Raw genomic sequence first — 22,942 nt, 5'->3', positions numbered from 1 at the left:
TTTTGTTTTCATAACACCCCAATTAAACTGGGGTTTTATGCCCATTGTAGGTGAGAAGATTGGTTTAACTGCTCTTAGAAGCCTAATAGAGTGAATGATCGAAATGGAGGAATAAAATAAACAGTGTTCTAATCCACTAGCACACAAATAAATATGTAAATTAAGTATAATACGGGGGGCTCTGCTGCATAATGATTCCTATTTCTGCTGTAGAACAGAATGAAAAGACAGAGGTACTATGTCCCATTCTTTCCAATTTAGATCAGCAGCTCTTATAGATATTTTGCAATACACATAAAGTTTAGCTCTATGGCTCAGGGTCTAAAAAGAACTGAAATGCTCCTCAACTCTTTTCCAAGCAGGAAGCTGTCCCACTTGCCCAAGTGAATTTTACATATGTCACTATCATATTCATTTCAAATATTTTCAGCGAGTCCCTGGTATCAGCAAAATATAGCACCAGTTTCCAGAGGGCAGGGGCCTGTGGGCTGACAGCTGCAATACAGGATGGAGGCTTCTCCCTGGCACCACAATAGGTGCCAACAACTGCTCGGTCCCCTTCATTCATGTGCACCAGCTTACCCTGCCGTTTACTTCTTTACTTAAGGACCAACTTACCCTGCCGTTTACTTCTCCTCTCCACCAGCCATTTGCACTCATCTTTGTGTAAATCTTCACCACATCTCCCTTCAACAAGGACAACTCTCGCATATCTCTTGCACAGAAGTCGTACCGAGCGATGGCAATGCCCAGCACTTTTGGACTTAACACTGTCAAGAAATGACAAGGAGTGAGAGTAGGTTTGCAGTTCGTTAACAACCATAAGAACCTAATCAGATGACTGTTATTGATGCTATCAAATGCACAGTCGTGATTTCATTACAGACCAGCGATAATGGCAGAGGAGCTTGAAAGCAGCAAAATTGCTGTTTCAATTCAATCAGGTGCAGGCAAATTCGCTTCATAAGTTTAAAGAATCATTGTCCTGTTTTTCCATTCTTCATAAGAACTTCAAAGTTAGGACTAGTTTTTATAAAAACGAAACAAAACAGAAAAAAAAAATTTAAAAAACTGGTTAATATCTAAGTATCTAAGGAGATAGATTCTAAAAGAATTTCATCATAAATTTCCTATTGATGGCCCAGTAATGTAACTAGCACCTCCAAGGTAAAGCTTTATGATTTCATCCAGTAACTGCTTCAACTAACACTCAAAACAACGAAACAGTTTGCTCTGATGTAAGTCTCCTATCAAATCTATGTTATCACTTCTGGTTAAGTGGCACTTTCTTCCCTAATGAAGCTTTCTACGTTAAAACTATTTGGGGATAAATTTAGTTATTGTTTTCTATATAATTCAGAGGTGTGAATCAGGTCTCACAGAAGGAACACATAAATGCCATCCATATATTTTCTTTCTTTGAAACAAATACTGCCTTACCGAAAAACTTTACTGACGTATCTAATCAAAAATAAGATGTCAGGGTATTCATGTTCAGTTCAGAGTTGAGTTCTCTCTCTCTCTTTCTCTCTCTCTCTCTCTCTCTCTCTCTCTCTCTCTCTCTCTCTCTGTGTGTGTGTGTGTGTGTGTGTGTGTGTGTGTGTGTCTTTAATTTTCAATGGCAGAACAGGAGCTAACTTTCTCCCTGCCCCTGCTGGCCCTGTTCTGAAAACAAAACTCCATTCCAGTGGTTCCTGTTTGTTAGTCTCTAGTGTTTCATAGCACATTTTATATTAACTTCTCTACCTGTTGCTCTTTGGGGTTATAAAGTGTTTTCAATTATATGTTCAGTGATTCTGAGAATCACTCATCGGAGGTTGGTGAAACTTTATAAATCTTAAATGGTAAAGGAACTTAAGTGTGAGAAAAAGAGACAAATGGGAAACACCATCCATCTGTATTTTTAACAGTTCCCAGGGCTCAGGCAGCAGAAGTTATGACCCGTGTTACCCTGGAAGAGCCTGCCCACTTGGCCACAGGGATCTCTGAACCATTATTCATGGCTTTGTAATGACAGAAATGTTTTTAGACTCCAGGTGTCCATCATGAGATAAATGAATGGCAATACTGTAGATTTCAGAACTGTACAGGGAGTAAAAATAGGTCATTTTATTTTACTGTTCAGGACACAAACCACTTTAATAGCTTTCTCACTGAAAACTGTCCCATTACTGGGGCACTACTGTTAGAGTCGGTGCACATAAAAACACCCCTGTGATGGAAAAAACCAATCATCAACTTAACTGTGTGACCTTGCACAGGTCTCCTAACCCCTCAAGGCCACATTTTTTCTCATCTACGAAATGAAAGGTTTGTACTAGATGACTTGTAAGTTTTTTCTAGTTCTAAATTCTATGATTTTTATTGGGATGTGCAGGTTAATTTTTAAAAATCTATCAGAAAAACAGACTTTATCTAATGTACACCCTAAATGTCATGTAAACAGCCATTAAACTCTCTGGGTAATGACAGAAATCAAGACCAAAATGCCCGTACACAAACTGAAGAACTGCAGAATTCATGGGCGCCAGTCATCTTTTCAAGTAATGTGCACTGTATTTTACTTTTATATTTGAAAACAAACTTGGGATTTTAATTCTATTTATTTTCTTCATGAAAATACATAAACATTGGCTTTTTTTCAACTAAACTTTCTGGTCTTCAAGAAAAATAATGATTTCATAGATTTTCATCCCTCTTTATACTTTCAGCCCCATCCCTCTGCAAACTCTCCCCAACAGATAAATTATAAAATGTCTCATGGCATGAGCACACACACAAACACCAGAGGAGTGAAATGTCATGATGAACAGTGACTTTATGACGGAGAAGAGTAAAGTGCATGGTGGTAATGGAACTCGAGGGAGTGTCTGTGAGGAGATGTATCCATATGAGAAGCCATACATGGAACTCAAATATTTTATATGCAAGCAGAAGCAAGTTGAAGAGACAAATAAAAGTAGTAAAGCAGTACCTGACCAGAAAGGAGTGGAAGAAGGGGGAACAAAGCTGTAGTCTGGAGGAGTTACAAAAGAAAAGCCACAGAACAAAGAGGGGGCTTCAAGAAAGAAAGAAAAAGAGAGAAGCAAAAGAGCATTTAGGTATTGGCAAAAATATCTCAACACAACTATTTTGTGGTCTGTAATCATGAGAAAACTGTCACATCAAAGTTGGAATACCAAGCTTCACTTTCACCCACTTCTTTCCTATCACCATTTCTAAATGAAGAACAAGTCGAACTTTTACATTTTGATACACAATAGTATTTTGCAATTCAGAGCTGTCTATCCTTTTATAGGCAAACACAGAGAATACCCACTCCACATTGCCATCTTTGAACCCCATCCATCCAAGGATGGCCAACAATGGCCTCATCCTCTTGAGGTAGTGCCCAATTCCCACTTTGTTACATCAGTGGAAAGGGGTATCCTGTAGATGCTTACTGTAAAGTAATCCTTCACATCAAAACCATTATAAAGAAAAGCCTGTAAGATTGTATCAATGAAACATGCAGAACCCATGGAAAATTCAAGAAAATCATTCATACAATTTGTTAGAAATTACCGCCATCCTCCCAACCAAGCATGCACATGTAAGCTTATTTTCAAAAGGAGAAAAGTGCAATTAGAAATGAAAACCACTCTGGCTCTTATAGCTGGAAAAAAGCAAATATATCCTCCAAATTGTAGAGATGTACAAAAAAGCTACATGTATATGGATGCTCTAAAACTTTTCATTTTACTGTTAATACAAGAGCTAAATCACACTTATCAAAAGGTTTTGAAGTCTTAGATACCATGCTGAAAGTGCCATATTCAGTATTCCACTTAATCGTCACAACTCTAAGAGGAAGGTACTAATATTATTTCCCCTTTACATCTGAGAAATATCTGGAATCAAACTTAAGTGATGTGACTCCAGGGTACCTGCTCTTAGAGACTGTTGGACTACTCTGCAACTGCCGCTCTGCTTCAGGCACCTCCGCAGGCAGCTATATAACGTGACCTGCTGATACCATGGTGCCACTGCAATGGAAAAGGAAGGTGTGGTTGTATACTTTCTCCTAGTATTGATTCTCCCCTTCTTTCATGTCTTAGATTATGCATTGGACTGTGTTTGCCTAGAGAGAAGGCTACATTTCTCAGCCTCCCTTGCAATTCGGTAGAGCCATACAACCAAGTTCTGGCCAGTGGAATATAAACAACGGTGTCATGAGACAGGTTCAGGGACCTTTCCTAAGAATACAGTGGGCACAGGCCTTTGCCTTTCTTTTTGGCTCTTCATTCTATCCTGCTATCTGGAATGTGAAAGCTACTATCTTGGTCCATGAGGAGGAAAGCCTCCCTTTCGGGATGGTGGAGTATGAGCCTGAAGGAACCTGGATCACTAAAGGTTTCCTGGAACAGAGATGACCAGCCCTGCTCTCCAGCCCTGGAGTATTTCCAGGATTTTTTGGGAAAGAGAAATAACTATCTTCTTGAAGCCTATTTAAGGTTTTTGGGTTGCTGTTACTTGTACCATGGCCTAATCTGAACTGTGACAAAAAGTTTTCTACAGCCAAGGATGAGGAAAAAGTGAGCTAAGACAACTGGGAATGAGTTCACATCATCTTCCAATATATTCTGCCTCTCTTCAGGTAACCGCTTGACTTGACAGCCACAGAATTCTTCCAGAGTTAATATTCTTGACATGAAAGGGTCCTAAGTATATCTGTGGATAGCAGGGACTTATTAAGGAGATTCCCAGACACCACCCAAGCAGACTGGCCAAGAGAATTGGAGGGAGTTTAGTTATTCTTAGAATCAATGGCCTTGGAGCCCTCATATACACACTGATGCATTCATGACAGACTTTTCTCACAAATGGCCTCATATTTACTTTTCACCTACCATGAAGTATACTCTTGTTGATAATCAAAGTCCTTTTCTATTCCATTGCACATTCTGCAGTACATTTATTATTTTTAAGTATACTGATATATGCCATTACAACTAATTTTTATAATCAGCCCAAGTCATGTTCAGTCATGCAGTAGAAATGGCACATTTTCATTTTCCTGAGATCATGATACACTGTTAGAGGATAGGATGTCACCTCCATTTTAATGAGCAAATGATACATCTAACTCTATTACTGGTAGAAAATCTGGTGCTAAGATTCCTATCCCATGTCTGTGAAAACTGTAGTTAGAAGCCCTCATTCTAACATTCTAAACGTTACTTCTGTCGGGCATTAGAATTCTCTCCTTGGACTGTTTTCTTTTCTTTTTTTTGAGACGGAGTTTCGCTCTGTCACCTAGTTTGGAGTGCAGTTGAGCGATCTCGGCTCACTGCAAGCTCCTCCTCCCGGGTTAACGCCATTCTCCTGCCTCAGCCTCCCGAGTAGCTGGGACTGTTTTCTAAGTGTCCATCCTTGTGTCTCTCTCTCTCTCTGGGACTATTTTATCCATAAATAAATAAAACACTATATTTCTCCAAAATTTCCAATGAAGGTAATTTACACCAAGAGTCTGGAATATAACAAGAGATAAGTTAGCTCTAGAAGAGAGAAATGATAAGCCAGTGAAAACACAGTTAAATGCAAATTAAATAATTTCAACAATAGGTAGATAAATTAGATAAGATAACCTATCTGTAATCTTAAAATATCTAATATTCCTGAATGAATATGGGTAATGCTTCACCAAAGGACTTGAATCTCTGTTTCAATTACAGAATATCAGGGTGCTAGCCGTCTCTCTTATCTAACTCTAAAAGCCTTATCATCATTTGCATTCCTATCAAGTAGCTAGAATTAGAATCCTCTTAAATCTTATCTAAAATATTATAATTCCATCCAAACAGCAGTTAGTCCCCACAGTTAGGCTTTGGCCCTGCTGCTGTCTTCACTTAAACTAATTTTTTCCCTGATGAATGCAGGAGATTCTTGGATATGACTTGGCTTCTCAACTGAATTTCAGTCAATGGCTTCAAATGTTTTCATGACACTACTACAAAGACTAGCTTTTACGTCTGATTGAATGTGTCTGAAACCAAATTCCTCATCTTCTTCCCTGTAATCTAGCTCAAACTCCCAGGTTTCCCCTCGGCAAGAACTCCCCTGTTCTCTCTGTGAACTACCCTTGCAAAGTTAGTACACCGTTCAGCCCTTCCTGTCCCTTTTCTAAGTAAAGTGCTTTCTTCCTCTGCAATATGAAGTTAATCTTTCAGTACTTCTCAGCTGCACCATCCCAATTCAGGTATCTATATCATTCCTACCGTCAGAAAACTGCCAGGCAAATGGTCTTCTTTCTTCTGGCTTTCTTTCTCTTCTGTTTTAATACTGCCTCGCAGCAACTCACCTTTGATGTAGAGTCCATCATACTATTTATTAAATTAGGAAATCCAAACCCTTGACCTGAATTTCATAACAATTCATAATCTGGCCACTCTTGCCTCTCTAATGAAATTTGCATACATTTCCACATGTGTTCTCTTTACCCAGACCAGCTTCCTACTACCTCCTGAGGCCCTCAGCTACATTTCCAACTCCAAATATCTGCTCATTCTGGAATGCTGCTCCTTCCCTGGCCTCTGCTAACCTTAACTTCCCTGTCTCAAAAGTTTAGCCCAGACCCCTCCCAGGAGCCTTCCCTGACAATCCAGACAACACTCTGGCCCCTTCTTTGACCTTTTCTAGCCCTCTGGTAGGCATCTGCATCATGGCACTTCATGGCTCTGATATTTAATTACTGTAGGTTCTGTGTTGTATCCCCAATTAGATGGTGATTCTGGAGGGCAGGGGCCAGTCCTTATATGCTTCTGCATCCTCCACAGGATCAGGTCCAGTGCTAAGCAACTGAGGCTGCTGAATGGACAAGTATCTCAGCAGGGTATTTAATTTTGCAAGTTCCTTATGTCTCCTCCTTCCATTCCTTCAGCTCATCATCTGCTCACTTAAACTGCTCCATAAGACTTCCAACAAAGGCCAGCAAAACACAAAGGAAAGAGTGAAATATGTTCAGGTCCTATTCCCCAGGCTTCCTGAGAGCCACAATCTATCAGTGATATTCCTACAATAACTATTTTATTTTTTCTGAGATGCTGAACACCTATTAAATACTGTATGTCTCATGGCATTAACTATACTCTATGCCTGAGGAATCTTCTTAGGAGTAAAAGGTTAATCAGTTTCTCCTGCCACCCAGTGTATAGCTCTCAGCCAAACATTTTAAGGATTGGTAGGGATGCTTTCTACTTTTCTACACACTGTAGCGTGACTTATTGTTGTCACTCTTCCTATATATCAGTGGTAACTGCCTTTGGGTCCTTAGTTCCTTTGAGCTGGGAAAACAGCATTTGAATGCCTGGCACCTACTGAGACAAGAGTAAAAGATAACATGTTTCTCCAGGAAAGTATAGATTTAAACCCAGATGCAAGCAATATCAGAATAAGGTATTTGATAAAAATATTTTTAGAATGCTTTAACCTGTAAAATATATTTCCATCCATACTGACAATATATCCACATGTTTCTATATATACAGATGCATGGTTTCATCATCAAACTCCTCCTACAATACCAAGAAACTTCTAAAGCAAAAATTATTGGTAGGTGCATGTCCTGGAATAGAATTAAAAAGAGCTCAGTAACAGTGACTTTTAAATGTGGATGTTGAGGTGATTATCATCTCCTAGACTCTTCATTCACTGACTAACACTACAGATAACCTACCTGCATCATGTTATTCTGGAAGTTTCTTGAGAGAACCCTTTTATGCACATCAGTATCCATTTAGATAATATTACACCAATACTGTGACCTTTTTCAATAGATAATCATTTGCAAACTGGATGCTTCATTTAAGGGCCTAACTTTCCGCCTTTTGCAACACTTTCAACTCCATATTAGCACAGACAAGGGAGGACACCTTGCTTACAGAGACCATCACACTTAGGTAGGTATCTGGTTATTTTGCATGTGTATGACACCTGGCTCTCAATTGAGCTAACATTCATGGGGCATTATTAGCAAATGCCTCAGTGGCTCATAATTTAGTGACTTAATGTTTCCAATTAGGAACTATTAAGAGCACAGTCAAATATTATTTATCAAGTTTTCCAAGTTAAGCAAAACCTGAAGTACTAACATTACCTAATGTGAACAGAAGTTATCTGTTAAATAAATAAACTGGGAATAGCAGTTATCAGCATAGCCATAATAACTGACTGGCAAATCATTAGTGGTTATTATTCAGTTCTGAGACCTGATTGAGAAGATAAAGCCACAAAACACGAATAATGTCAATTAAAAAGAAAAAGAACACAGTGTTTATGGTAGGATAAAAAAGTACTAGTGACTGGATATTTGATGCCTATACTTTTGTTGCCAAGGCTAAGGACTGCTTTAAAGTATTATGTTCTGCCTTGATCGTGCTATTAATGTTCATGAGCAAATGAAAATTTACTCAGTTTTCAGTAATATTTGAAATTTTTACACATTGGAAACCAACCTCAACTGACACTCTTCCTTCAGGTACTAGTTATCAAATCCTAAGTATTTTTGAACTAACAATTATCCTTTACATGTATCAGAGAACATTACCCTAAGTTATTTGCTAAGTATTATCTGCCATAGACATTCCTCAACACTCAGCTTTTAGTTGTAACAAGCACATGTGTTCTCACTCACTTCGGTAATAAAAAGTTGTTAGTAAGAATATGAGAAGACTGGGCCAATGGTACCGTTAACACAGTGATCATTGCGTTTGCTGCCCAGCAGTGGCCCTAGATGTTTTCCTGAAGAACTGCACTCCTAAGTGGGATGCTTTGATGAGCAGTCTTGGAGGTTCTTTTTGCCAAGATTGTCTACAGATGGCCTAACAGCAGAGAACATGCTGAGAATTTAATGAATGCTTAATTTAAATTTGTGATCCTTACCCTGGTTTTATTTTAGAACTCAGGCATATTGTTTTAGATGCCCTGCAAAATTCATAGACAGAGTATCAACTAACTGCTCCCAATCTCTCCCAAACAAAATGACCTAAAACCCCATTGTTTAGTGCTTATTGTATATTTTATATATTGTCACTGAAAAAAACTAGGAACAATTTAGATTAATTTCATTTAATTGAATGGTAAGTTGACAAATTTCTGTTAACCCAAAATCCAAAGTTGTAACAAGGAAAACTTATGTCTAGGATTATTGTAAAAAATAAACCACTATTTAGTATTCAATGTTACAGAGTATAAACATATAAAGCTATTAACAAGAAAACAAAGTAAGTATAAGGTCTTTCTTATTGCTATGGGAAACTGCCTAGGGATTTCAGATTATTTATATGCATATGGTTTATCAAGATGTTAATTCTAAATCCATATTTAAAAAATATTTGGCAGACATTTATTATATTGCTAATGTGCCAAAGACTGTGCTAAGATATTACAGGAGATACAATGATAGGTAGAGCCTCTGACATCAAAGGAGCTCAGAAATTAGTGAAGAGATAGACACAGAAATTAGGTAGAGATATGGAAATGATTCATTTTGGATTGAGAATGCTATGATTAGACTTTAGGCTCTACTGGAGCCCTCAACACAAAACAAAACCTTCCAAACTCCAGTTGTTCAGGGCAAAAACCTTAGAGTTATTCTTAGGACTTCTCTTACTATTATACATCACATCTCATGTGTCATAATATCCTTTTGGATCACCCTCAAAATATAAATATAGTCACCTATATGGCTACGCACTGTTCAGGTCACTATCATTACTTACCTTGATTGCTGTATGGGCCTAACTGGTCTTCCTGCGCCTACCTTGTCATCTCTTTTTCATGGTCTTTTTTACAATACAGAGGCTGGAATAATCCTATTAAAACTTTAAAGGCAGACCATGTTTCTCCTTTGCCTAAATCCCTCCAATGGTTTCCTGTTTCTTCAAGGGTAAAAGCTTTAAGGCCTTAAGTGATCTGGCCTCACTTGTCCCTTGAATCTCATCTCCGGCTACTCTTCCTCTTGGTCCTTCTGCTCTGGCCACATTGCCCAGTCAGACATACCCCTTCCTTAGCACTGGCAATTCTCTCTTTCACCTCCTCGAGTCTTGACTCAAATGCAACCTTCACAATGAGGCCTGCTGTCATGTCCTATAAAACAGTCATGGATCCGTACCACTAGTGCCATGTGATGCTGACAGAAACAGAGCTTATTGTGGGAACAACACACAAGCAGAGAAGTAGGTAGAGTGCCTGCAATCTCCCAGACTCCCATTGTCCTACCGCTGAGGTGAGGCACAAATGCTCTGCACACACTGTGGTTACAGTTTCAGCATCCTGCTCTATGTATTGACTGGATATTTATGCAAGCTAATAATAACAGAAGCTCCCCGGTCACACAAGTGGCCTGTTAGAAAGGGGAGTTTCTAGAGCCAGTGGCTGCTGTCAGCCTGCTCTACCATTGAACTAACTCAGAAGTGATGAACCAGCTTTCTGCTATGATTCCAGAAAGAGGGAAAATGAGACTATAGTTTTATTCACCCAACCAGCCCAGTTAAAAATTGTAAGCCATCCCTTAGCACTCATGAGTACCACTCCTTTAGTAGGGTTTCTTTTTCCCAGAGCACTCAGTAATGCCTAACATAATACACTTAATTATTTTTCTAAATCCATTAGCTACCTTCCCTACTGGCAAGTGGAATCTCCATAAGGGCAGGGAATTTTATCCATGCTATTCACTGCTGTATTTTAACAGTGCCTGCCCTGAAGTAGGCTCTCAATTAAGATTTGTTGAATGAATGCATTAATGAATAATGAATGAATGAATGTGGGGAACTATGGAGGAGGTTAATGGTGAGGATGCAACAACTAAAGAATAAATGAGGAAAGAAGTGCTTAGATTCGATTCAAATGTGTAGAACTGTACCCTTTGAGGAGGAAGGAGAAAGAGAAGGGTGGAAATTAACTGGGGAAGAATGAGTGTTGAATAAAGAAAAATCTGAGCCAACGAGTCAAGCAATATTGAAATTTTTGTGCCCAGTCTGACAAATTGGAGTGCATCTGTCAGAGGATGGTGAGAGATTGACAACCATTTATATGAGGAATTGATTAATTATTTTAGAAAAGAAAAGAAAAGGAAGGAATGACGAGGCAGGAAGGAAGCGTGGGGAAGGGGAAAGAACATACCAGATGAAAGGTTATCATAAGAGGGAGAGTATATAGTATATTTATTTTGAATGTACATTATTTTATAGTATATTTGGGGTTACCTTGGTAGGAAGAATATATATTTATTTTGAACTAATCATAGCAAATAGCTATAGCAAATCAAATTTCTAGATCAATATAAGAAAAAAACTTAATTTTGTTCAGAAAATAGCATGTTTTGTGTGGTATGGAACATAAAGTCCCCTGAGTGTTCAAGCAAAGTCTGATGATGACTTCTCAGGAGTGTTATAGAACATACTTGTTCAAAAAAACCTGTGTTATGGCTAATGTGGATGGTAAGTTTGAAGTGCCGAAATACAAGAAGAGTTTCTCTGGCATTCCTAGCTATTGTTCAGATGTTAAGCTGTATTGTATATAACACTTGAGACGTGTGTGTGATAGAGTATTTAGTGCAAGCAGAGGCTCAACAAATGTTGAATGCATGAAGCAATGAATGAAAGCATGACTTAATGAAAGGAAACCCTAGCTGAATATGTAGTCAGTTTATTAATGCTATTAAGAGCAAGAGAGTTGCAGAGTTAAAACCTGCTACCTTATGCAGACTTGGGATTCCGCAGAGAAAGTCAAATATCAGTCAATATCAGGAAAAAAAGAGATATCAGCATTGATCCTCATAATTAGGATCCTGGTTAAATTTTTAGGAAGAAAAAATGGGAATTTCTTCCAATGTAGATGAATTTCTGTTTGTTTTTCAAGCAAGAGACTAGTAAAACCAATTCTTGGATCAGGGCTGCTATATGAAAGCACTATGGTAAATTAGGGAATGTTACATATATTAACTGCATTGAGACCAGTTATGTATGTATGTGTGTATGTATGTAGGTATGTATTTTTGATATTGAGTCTTCCTCTGTCGCCCAGGCTGGAGTGCAGTGGCGCCATCTTGGCTCACTACAACCTCCGCCTCCTGGGTTCAAGCAGTTCTTCTGCCTCAGCCTCCCGAGTAGCTGGGATTACAGATGCTTGCCACCACAACTGGCTAATTTTTGTATTCTTAGTAAAGATGGGGTTTCACCATGTTGGCCAGGCAGGTTTCAAACTCCTAACCTCTAATGATCCGCCTGCTTCAGCCTCTCAAAGTGCTGGGGATTACAGGCATAAGCCACTGAGCCTGGCCGAGATCAGTTTTCAATTTAGAAGATGAGGTTATATGAGACAGTATAAAAGTATTAATGAACAGTATAAAAGATGAGAAATTCTAAGATCATAAGTACTGCTTCTGAGCCTTGAAACATTTAAAAGATAGCATTGAATGAGGTATCTGAATCTGTAGAATTTACACCTATAAGCCATATTCTGAAGGGATCCTGGATACCGGTTGCTAACTTTTAAAGCCATCAGGCTCAGAATAAAAATGCCTTAGAGTAGCTGGTAAAGATCCTGAAGTAAGTAAGTAAAAAAAGAGAAGCCCAGCATCACTTACTAATGAAGATGTACAATTGCAGTTGATCAGTTGCCCAAGAACTGTAAATTCTGTGGGCACCACAGACGTACTGAGAGAGAAGAATATAAAAATGTCAGCAATATGTTATAACTAACTTAGTCCATAGAATAGTGTGTATACTGGAAGAGAGGAGCCAAGCCCCAGGAAACAGAAGTAAAAACCAAAGTATCAGCAAAAAGGAGAAGGACTTTATAAATATACTTAAAAATTGTCAAATGAGGCTAATGTAACACTTCACACTGGGTAACAGTATTGGAAGTGGTAGCAGGAGCAGCAATGGTAATAGCAGGAGCAAAACACATAGCACTTCCCACATGTGAGATGCTATTCTCAGTATTTCACACCTACTAACTCTTTTAAGGCTCCTAACATGAGCATTAAACACTACGAGACAGTGTTGCATGATGAAATAAACTGGGGAAAACTCTAGATAAACTGTCACTTTCCTAGAAGGGAATATATCATACTAGCAGCATTTCTCATATAACTGTTTGACAAAAGAAATATTTTCATGGTACTTGTCACAGGGCTAGAGATTCCTGGAATACTCCACTGGAGATATTGATCTAATATATGTAAAAGGGGTTTGAAAAGTAAGAGTGTCCTGCTAATCATCAAATTATTAAATTTCAGAATTCTTAGGTACTCTTATTCCATATCAAATATTTAATACAACATTTCAGACAAATGGTCATGCAAGTATTGTTTAGGAGCCTGCATTGGCAGGAAGTGCAGTCTCTCAGAAAGATAACGCATTTCACCATGGAAAAGCGATACAATTCACTGAAAACACTCTTTTTTTTTTTTTTTGTATTAAGGTAGTGTTTTTCTTTTATAAATCCTATTCACTGACTGCCTGACTGCTCTAATAATGTAGAGTCCTCTTATAACTCCAAGTTACAAAAATGACAAAAAGAAAAATTAGAATAAGGATGGAACATTTTAGAGAAAAGTTAAAAATTAATACAACGAAACTGCAGCAGGTCAAATGGTGGCCTTTCAAAAAGGTATTCCCACCCAGAACCTGTGAACCTGTGAATGTGATTTTATTTGAAACAGGGGTCTTTGCAGATGTAATTCAGTTAAGGATCTCAAAATGAGATCAAGTTGTATTTGGGTGGACCCTAATCCAATGGCAAGTGTCCATAAGAGAAAAGAAGGGACAATAATACACAGAGAAGGTGACATGAAGACCAGCAGAGACTGGAGCAGTGCATCTATACTCCAAGCCACGCCAAGGATTGACACTAGAAACTGGGAGAGGAGCCTGGGAGGGATTCTCCCTCAGAGCCTCCGGAAAGAATTAGCCCTGCTAACACTTTGATTTTCAACTCCTGGCCTCCAGAAAGGTGAGAGAGTAAATTTCTGTTGTTTTAAGCCACTCAGTTTATGGTAATTTTATAGCAGTTCCAAGAAACTAATACAATGAGATTAAAACACATATTTAAATTACCGGAATAAAATTAGATATCAAACCCAATTGCAAAATGACTGAGGAAAAGATGACAAAAAACTGAGGATACAATAAAATCAGAAAATAAAGGCAGATGAATATGGGAATGCTGAATTAAAAGGGCAAGGGAGAAACTAAGTTAAGTGGATGTTTGGGAACCTGTATGAAGGAGATAATAAATATTGTCTCCATTATATTGTAACTAATAAATAGTTGAGGAATTATTAGGATGTTTAAGGAATTATCAGGAATAAGAATGCTACTTTATGTTCTACTGAGTTAAATAAATATGACACAAATTATCCAAGTTTCTGTTTCTGCCCAAAATACAGACTAAAAATGAAGGATAAGCATGTTGTTGGATGGTGAATAGAATAATGGGGACAGTGGGTGGCAGGAAAGAGACCACACCCAGAGAGGCAGCCTAGGCTCTGTTCTGGCTTCTTTTTTTTTTTTTTTTTTTTTTAAATTTATTTATTATTATTATACTTTAAGTTGTAGGGTACATGTGCATAACGTGCAGGTTTGTTACATATGTATACTTGTGCCATGTTGCTGTGCTGCACCCATCAACTCGTCATTTACATCAGGTATAAATCCCAATGCAATCCCTCCCCCCTCCCCCCTCCCCATGATAGGCCCCGGTGTGTGATGTTCCCCTTCCTGAGTCCAAGTGATCTCATTGTTCAGTTCCCACCTATGAGTGAGAACATGCGGTGTTTGGTTTTCTGTTCTTGTGATAGTTTGCTAAGAATGATGGTTTCCAGCTGCATCCATGTCCCTACAAAGGACACAAACTCATCCTTTTTGATGGCTGCATAGTATTCCATGGTGTATATGTGCCACATTTTCTTAATCCAATCTGTCACTGATGGACATTTGGGTTGATTCCAAGTCTTTGCTATTGTGAATAGTGCCGCAATAAACATACGTGTGCATGTGTCTTTATAGCAGCATAATTTATAATCCTTTGGGTATATACCCAGTAATGGGATGGCTGGGTCATATGGTACATCTAGTTCTAGATCCTTGAGGAATCGCCATACTGTTTTCCATAATGGTTGAACTAGTTTACAATCCCACCAACAGTGTAAAAGTGTTCCTATTTCTCCACATCCTCTCCAGCACCTGTTGTTTCCTGACTTTTTAATGACTGCCATTCTAACTGGTGTGAGATGGTATCTCATTGTGGTTTTGATTTGCATTTCTCTGATGGCCTTCTACTTCTTCCTGCAAGGTCAACCTTATGGCTCCAATGACAAAAGTAGCCTTTGTCAATCTTTGAAGAATTTCTACACTATTTGTCACCACATTGAAAGGAACATGCTGATCTACATTTTGCTTTCAAACTCACCCATATTCCCATGCTTTTCCAGTATCAACTTATCACTCTAATATCTGCTGAGGCCCCTGTGAACCTTAGACTCTGACTTCACTTGTTTAGCCCCTTCTGAGGCTATTTCATGCAAGGCATGTGCAAAAGTACAATTGAGAATGACAAGCAAAGGGTCCTGGCTCCTAGGGCTCCAGAGAACAATGCACCAGAAGAAATTAAGCCTATATACAAATGCCTATAATTCTCACATCACTATATTCTATGTGAACTATGAAATGAAGTACTAATGATTCATAAAATTCTACCTTCAATTCAGACTACTCTCCTCAGTGCCAGCTGCATCCTGAATCATTGAATATCTGCAGGTATCTAAACACTGCAAAACTGAATATATTACCTTTTCTCTTAAATCTGTTCTATCTCTTCTGTTTCCTGGTTTGTCAATGGTTTTATCACTTGCCAGTTGTCCAAAGCAAATACTTATGTACCATAATTGCACTAAATTGATTTCAAATCCTTTATCCAATCAACTCAACCTCTAAGGTATATGCAAACCTGCCACTGTCCTTCTCTACTGTCACTGTGCAACTCATGTCCAAAGCATGCTTATTCCTCTCGTGGACATCTGCAATAGCCTCCTAACTCATCTCCCCTCAGTGCATGCCTCCCTCCAGGCCACTCCTCAGGAGCAGTCAGCGGTCTTTTAAAACAATGTAAATTAGTTCATGCCATTTTCTGTCTGTAAAACTTCAATACTTTCCTACTGTAAATATCAGAATCCACTCACTATACTCCCAACAAACACATTGGTCCTTTTTCAGTTCCTTAAACATACAAAGTTCTCTACTGCTTATGAGCCTTCACACAAGTGACCTCTTCGCTATGCAGGTTCCCTATTGGCCACCACTCTGCACCCTGCCAGCTCTCATAGATTCTTTAAGTTTAGTCTGACTTCACTTCTTCAAAAAGTCCTTCTCTGACCCTACAGGCTAAATGGCCCTGCTCCCATTTCCTTATACTTATGCTTCAGCTTCATAAGGATGATCAAAATTGTGATTATTGAAGGCATTTGTTTTTGTCTGTTCTTGTTCACCAGATTGTGAATCTTATTCACTATTATAATTCCAGTATCTAGCACAGGGCCTAGCATATGCTAAGTATTGAAAATATTTGCAGGATAGAGGGATGAATGAATGAATGAATGAATGAAGCAGATCCAGTGAGGTCCCAGGTAAGGAACAGATGGCTTCAAATATGATCTGTTCAGTACAGGCTAGTGTTCCACATTAACGGACCAGACCCTTCCATGTCTGAAGCAGGCAAAAGAAGGACACTGTCACTACCTCCCAATTCTTCAGATATAGCCAGCAAACGGGATCATCTCCACAACTGAAAACTTCTATTCTGAAATATTTCAGACTTAAAGTAGCAGGGATAACAAAAGGAATTCCCACATATTTTTCATTCAGACTCCCCAAATGTTAACAATTTATGATGTTTGCTTTATCAACCTATGCATTTTTCCTGAGCCACTTGATAATAAATTGCAGACATAATGCCCCTTATTGCTAAATACTCAGCACACGTTCCCTAAAAACAGAGGTATTCTCTTCTCTTGTATAACCACAGTACAATTATCAAAAGCAGAAAATTGCTTTGATGCGCTACTATTTCTTAAGAGAATTTATTCAAAATTTGCCAATTGTACCACATCTTTTATAGAAACATATATACACACGTTTTATAACATATACAAAATATATGTTACTACACACACACACACATATACACACACATGTGTGTGTATATATATGTATCTTTTCAACCCCTGTTCTAGGATTCAGTCCAAATCACATGTTATATGTAATTGTCACATCTGTTGGTCTCCTTTAATCTGAAACAGTTCCTCAGACTTTCTTTTATCTTGAATGACATTGAAATTTTTAGAATATAGACCAATTATTTTGCAGAATGTCTTTTAGTTTGGAATTGTCTGACGTTTCCTCATGATTAGATTCCACTTACGCTTTTGGGGGGCAATAATATCACCAAAGTGTTGGTGTGTCCTACTGGGAGCATTATATTAGGAGGTACATGATACTTATTTGTCCCATTATTAGTGATGTTAACTTTGATCACTTGGTTACTACTACTACTACTATTACTCTTTTGTAATTAATAAGTTCTTACAGAAGACCCTTAGATATTATATAAATACAGTGACAGCTATTTAAAAAAATTACCCAACTCTACTCTGCGGCCCAACTAATTCTCTACAAATAAAAACTAGGCAAAATATTTAAGTTCCGCTTATGGGTCACAAATAGCTAATCATATAACTTTTCCCGATGCATCAATCTGATAACATTACCTTACCTGCTTCTCTCATGCACACAAAGGAAAAAACCTAAGATGCTATTTTTAAAAGAACATTATAAAATCTCTAATCTCATTCCTCATTTATGAGATGAGAAAGCTAAGGCCCAGACAGGCTAAGTGACTCGCCTAAGGTCAGACAGCTACTCTGGCAGACCTGAAAATAATTAAGTGTTCATTGTAGAGCAAGAAAGGCAAAAGTCAATTTAATGCCCTACAAATATGCAAGCCCTACAGGTGAACCTAAAGCAATCTAAGGCAGGTTTGAGATGACCATTTTGGAAAATAATGGGATTTTTACAAAGATCCACAGAACAACTTTCACGGAGTCACTGAAGTTTCTAGGGGAAGCCCAATAGCTCCCTGCTATGCCTGAGTTCTCCCTTTGTTCTTTTTCTTTCTCTCTTTTCTTCTCAGTTAGAAATGCTCTTAAGTCATTCCAAAGACAAAGATAAAATCCTATCTCTCTGGGAGACAGGCTGACAGATGGCCTACAATGGGCTCCTAACTTTAAAATGTTATGCTCCTTGCCCAATACTTTGGACACTTGCTTAATTCTAATCAACATCTTTTTAAATGTTATTTTGCATTTGCATAAGATAGTCCTGTCATAATCTTATCACATTGTACATACTTGAAAAAATAATTGGTAAACATTCTAAGGACATTCTAACCTAGAGTAGCCCAAAAGTAAGCAGCCTCTACAGTGCCCTGGGGCTTTCTTTTCCAAGGTGACTAGATTATTTAAAAATAATAAGAATAAAAAACAGCAGGTTTCAGGAGTTGAATTCTATTCTCAACCTCTACTCAGAACACAGAATGGTTCCAAGCTTTACCTTGCCTGCTCTGTATCCTCCAAGGACTTTTAGAAGTAATGGAGATGCCATTTCTGTCCAACCCAGTATCCCAAGGTAATACTGCTTGGCGAATGTTATTTTTAGATGATAGCAGCATACCTAAAGCTATGAACCAAAAGTAAGCAATATGAAGACATCTTGCACAATCTTTCTATACAAACATGCTACTTCCTGGGATGTATAAAATGCATAAAAACAGAAGCAGTCTTTCTTTAAGGGTGAACTTTTATCAAGTCTTGGTATAAAAATAAGCAAGTTATATTTAAAATATCATAAAGGCAAAGATGTACATTGCTATGAGTCATAATTAGTAAATGTATTCAAGTCTTAGAAATATAGGAAAGTGCTGTGTTAGAATAAGAGTTAGAAGTAGCAGCAGTAGTAGAGGAAGTAGAAGTTGTAGAGTCAGCAGTAACTTTTACTGTTTACCATGTAAGAGCACTATGCTAAGTGCTTTATATAGAACACCTCCTTTAGTTCCCAGAACCATCTTAGTCTTCCTCTAATTTTATACAAAGTTAGTGTAAAGTAAATAAATCATTGGGATGGTATCACAAATTTGATCTAAGATTGTAATCCTCTTTGCAGTAATGAATGACTAATCTTGGAGTGTTAACCACAGTGCAATCATTACTAACCCACTCCCCTTCTTTCCTTTTAAGTCGCTTTATGATGGAGATCTTCCCTGACCACTCTATATAAAAATATGAAACTCCTCCAAGCCAGACTTGCCTGAGTCTCCCCGTTAAAATGTAAACTCCATAAAGGTAGGAACTTTGTCTTCTTAATTGCTATATCGCAGAACCAGAACAGTGCCTTGAATGTGTTAGGTGTTTAATATATATCTGTTTAACGAATGAATAATTGATGAACAAAACCAAACTATAACAAATATAAAATTTTAAATGAATTGTTTCCTTTCCCTTCACAATTACAAAAAAAAAGTTTTAGTGGCTTGACTTAAGTTGTCAGAATCTCTTAAAAAGACTGGGTAGGGAAGTTTGAACTCATGACTTTATTAGTTGAAAAATTTATCTGGGGCTAGCATGGATATTCAAAGACATTCTACTGCCTATGCTTAAAATGCCCTGTAATTCCCTTCTTAGTTATCAAACAAGTTTGAGCATTAAATACTTCATTAAACATGAGACAACATTTTAAGTTAGGCAACTTCATTCATTGCCGGCGACATTCTCTGAGTACTTCCATGTATTAAACACTAAGGAATTGGTTGGGAATGAACCACAGAGTGAAATATGAGGGTTAGTGACCTTCCTACCTAACATGGGACATCTGTTCTCCCTGTCTACCCACTTCTCCCTCCTAGGTTCTCTAGAACGACTCAAACAGGATTTTTCATCTAACCAAACTCCCTGGCAACTTTCATTATCTCTTGCTGCTGGGAAGGCAAAGAAACAGAGCTTTGAAAATTACATGTTTCGTGCTGGGGGAAATGTCATAGATTCAACAGAGTTTTAAGAAATTTGTAGGAAAATTGTTTTTAGAGAAAACTTCCATTTTTGAATGAGCAAAAATTATGCCTATTTGAGAATCTAAAATAATCAGGTAATCTTGGGCTACAAAATAACAAGATAAAATGTCATAGCTGTTTAAAGTTTTTTTTTTTTTTAATTTATTTATTATTATTATACTTTAAGTTGTAGGGTACATGTGCATAACGTGCAGGTTTGTTACATATGTATACTTGTGCCATGTTGGTGTGCTGCACCCATCAACTTGTCATTTACATCAGGTATAACTCCCAATGCAATCCCTCCCCCCTCCCCCCTCCCCATGACAGGCCCCTGTGTGTGATGTTCCCCTTCCTGAGTCCAAGTGATCTCATTGTTCAGTTCCCACCTATGAGTGAGAACATGTGGTGTTTGGTTTTCTGTTCTTGTGATAGATTGCTAAGAATGATGGTTTCCAGCTGCATCCATGTCCCTACAAAGGACACAAACTCATCCTTTTTGATGGCTGCATAGTATTCCATGGTATATATGTGCCACATTTTCTTAATCCAATCTGTCACTGATGGACATTTGGGTTGATTCCAAGTCTTTGCTATTGTGAATAGTGCTGCAATAAACATACGAGTGCATGCACTGTTTAAAGTTTTAACATAAAGTTCACTCTACTTTCATTGTACGAGCTTAGGCATACACCATTGATCACTGTGAGGAGAACATCTATTAAGTTACTTGAATAAAAAACATGTCAGTTGATGTGACAGATTGTTTGTTTACTTAAATTGAAATGTATAAAACTTCACTGATGTTGTTGAAACCCAGAGCATTACCTGTTCCCCTTTTAGTTTCTGCTTTTAGGGAAAAAAATATTAAGTTATATTAAACTGATGCAAATTCTGTTTTCAAATACCTCTAGATATCCCAGTTTTGCTTAGGCTAAAGATTCTAAGAGTAATGAAATTGTATTCATTTTCATTTCTTCCCCAAAACACTTATTTAAAAAAATAAAATGATACCAAATTAAGAGAATAAAATCACACCTTCTTGATGACACTTTTCTTTTTCTTTTTTTTTTTTTTTTTTTTTGAGACGGAGTCTCGCTCTGTCGCACAGGCTGAGTGCAGTGGCCGGATCTCAGCTCACTGCAAGTTCCGCCTCCCGGGTTTACGCCATTCTCCTGCCTCAGCCTCCCGAGTAGCTGGGACTACAGGCGCCCGCCACCTCACCCGGCTAGTTTTTTTTTTGTATTTTTTAGTAGAGACGGGGTTTCACCGGGTTAGCCAGGATGGTCTCGATCTCTTGACCTCGTGATCTGCCCGTCTCGGCCTCCCAAAGTGCTGGGATTACAGGCTTGAGCCACCGCGCCCGGCCTGACACTTTTCAATTTTTTTTTTTTTTTGTTACATGCTATATCTATCTCCAGGAAGATTATGTAACATTAAACGATGAGAAAAAAAGGTTTTCAACTTAGACTCACAGTCCAACCATAACATGCTTTTGTTTGCATGCTAATCTTTTGTGATTAGTTGTGGCACAGGGCTCATTCTGAAAGAAAGTGGCTAATGTATGGTTTTAGAAATACTAGCATCCAAAAAAACACATTAGTAATATCAAAATTCTGAAAGTAGTCACTGAAATAGACCATAAGCAGATTTGAGATACTAGGCGAACTGGAGAGCTGTGTACCAGCCCTGCTTAAATACTATTACTCAAACAGAATTATGACCACATACATTACATGTAAGTTAAAAAGAGTTTAGTTAATATAAAAGTCAATGAAAAGTATAAAATGTAAATATTAGCATATCTTTTACATTTCTGATGGATTTTTGAACATAAACATAATTTTTAATTTGCCATAAAGATCTATAATTAGATGTGTTCACAAGCCTGTTGGTTCATCTGACTCTACTGAACTCCAGAAAAAAAGTCCTTGCTCATGCATTAGCACATCCATTGGTTACATTTTAAAATCTGGAATGAAGATGTTTAATGTTATTGTGCATCTAATTTTTACATGACAGTAAATTGTATTATCAAGTATAATACTCACAGCTGTTGCCTGCTCTATTAACCCTCTGTCCAGTTGAATGTTCTGGCTCCTTGTATGGAAACTGCAGAGTTGTATCTAAGGTTCTGAACCCTTCCTTGAGAGAATGATGCTTGTAGTACTCCACAAGTTCCTTTGGAAAAAATAAGCAAACATATTTTTGATAAAGATACTTTTGTTCTCAAACACATGAACTCCTCAGCACACAAATACAATATAAGGATGACCAATTTAATGCTAAATTTTCCATATGTATATGGAAGATTAAGTAAATGATAATCTCTCCCTGTTGTCTGGATGTACATGACACCTACCTAATAGCTGTCCTTGTTACTCAAGCCATTAATAATATGAGTTACCCCCTGTTGTTATTCACAGATGGAGAACATCCTGTTAGTCTTCAGTCAGATGTAGAAAATGAAAAGAAACCACACTAAATCTCAGTTTCAGAGTAGTAATTATTGTTCTTATTTATGAAATACTTGCCTTTCTAAACCAAAATAAAAGGAACAGCTGCTTGCTGAATATATAGCAATTTCTAGTTTCCTGCACTTATTTTCTTTCAAAATGGCAGAAAAACAAACTTATACTTTTTCATGGTAAACAAAACTTGATAAAGCACAAATGGTACTTGACATTGTTTTTAGTTTCTGATGAAGTATAGTACCCGTCATAGCTCCGCATATCTGCTACTCACAGAGGTCAATGTAATTCTTTCCAATTTTCTCTCATAAATAATTTGTCTTAAATACATC

At 37.8% G+C, this 22,942-nt stretch overlaps 1 protein-coding gene across 5 annotated transcripts in view; it reads right to left on the bottom strand.

Moving 5' to 3' along the window:
• Window positions 1-22,942, bottom strand: part of VAV3 (vav guanine nucleotide exchange factor 3) — a 397,306-nt gene that overhangs the window by 2,303 nt on the left and 372,061 nt on the right. For 2 of the 5 annotated variants that reach the window (XM_077952262.1, XM_077952266.1), the window contains 2 exons: window positions 22,191-22,320; window positions 583-770 (listed from right to left, as the gene is read on the bottom strand). In XM_077952262.1, the coding sequence (XP_077808388.1) occupies window positions 583-770; window positions 22,191-22,320 (318 nt within the window). Of the gene's footprint in view, window positions 1-582; window positions 771-20,469; window positions 20,748-22,190; window positions 22,321-22,942 lie in introns of those variants that run through there. The other 3 variants (XM_077952264.1, XM_001083337.5, XM_077952263.1) reach the window with 2 other exon arrangements.

This window comes from Macaca mulatta, chromosome 1 (assembly GCF_049350105.2).
Source record: "Macaca mulatta isolate MMU2019108-1 chromosome 1, T2T-MMU8v2.0, whole genome shotgun sequence".
NCBI classification, from domain to species: domain Eukaryota; kingdom Metazoa; phylum Chordata; class Mammalia; order Primates; family Cercopithecidae; genus Macaca; species Macaca mulatta.
Note: the sequence above shows the minus strand (reverse complement) of the source record. Positions and strands in the feature narration are given on the sequence as shown.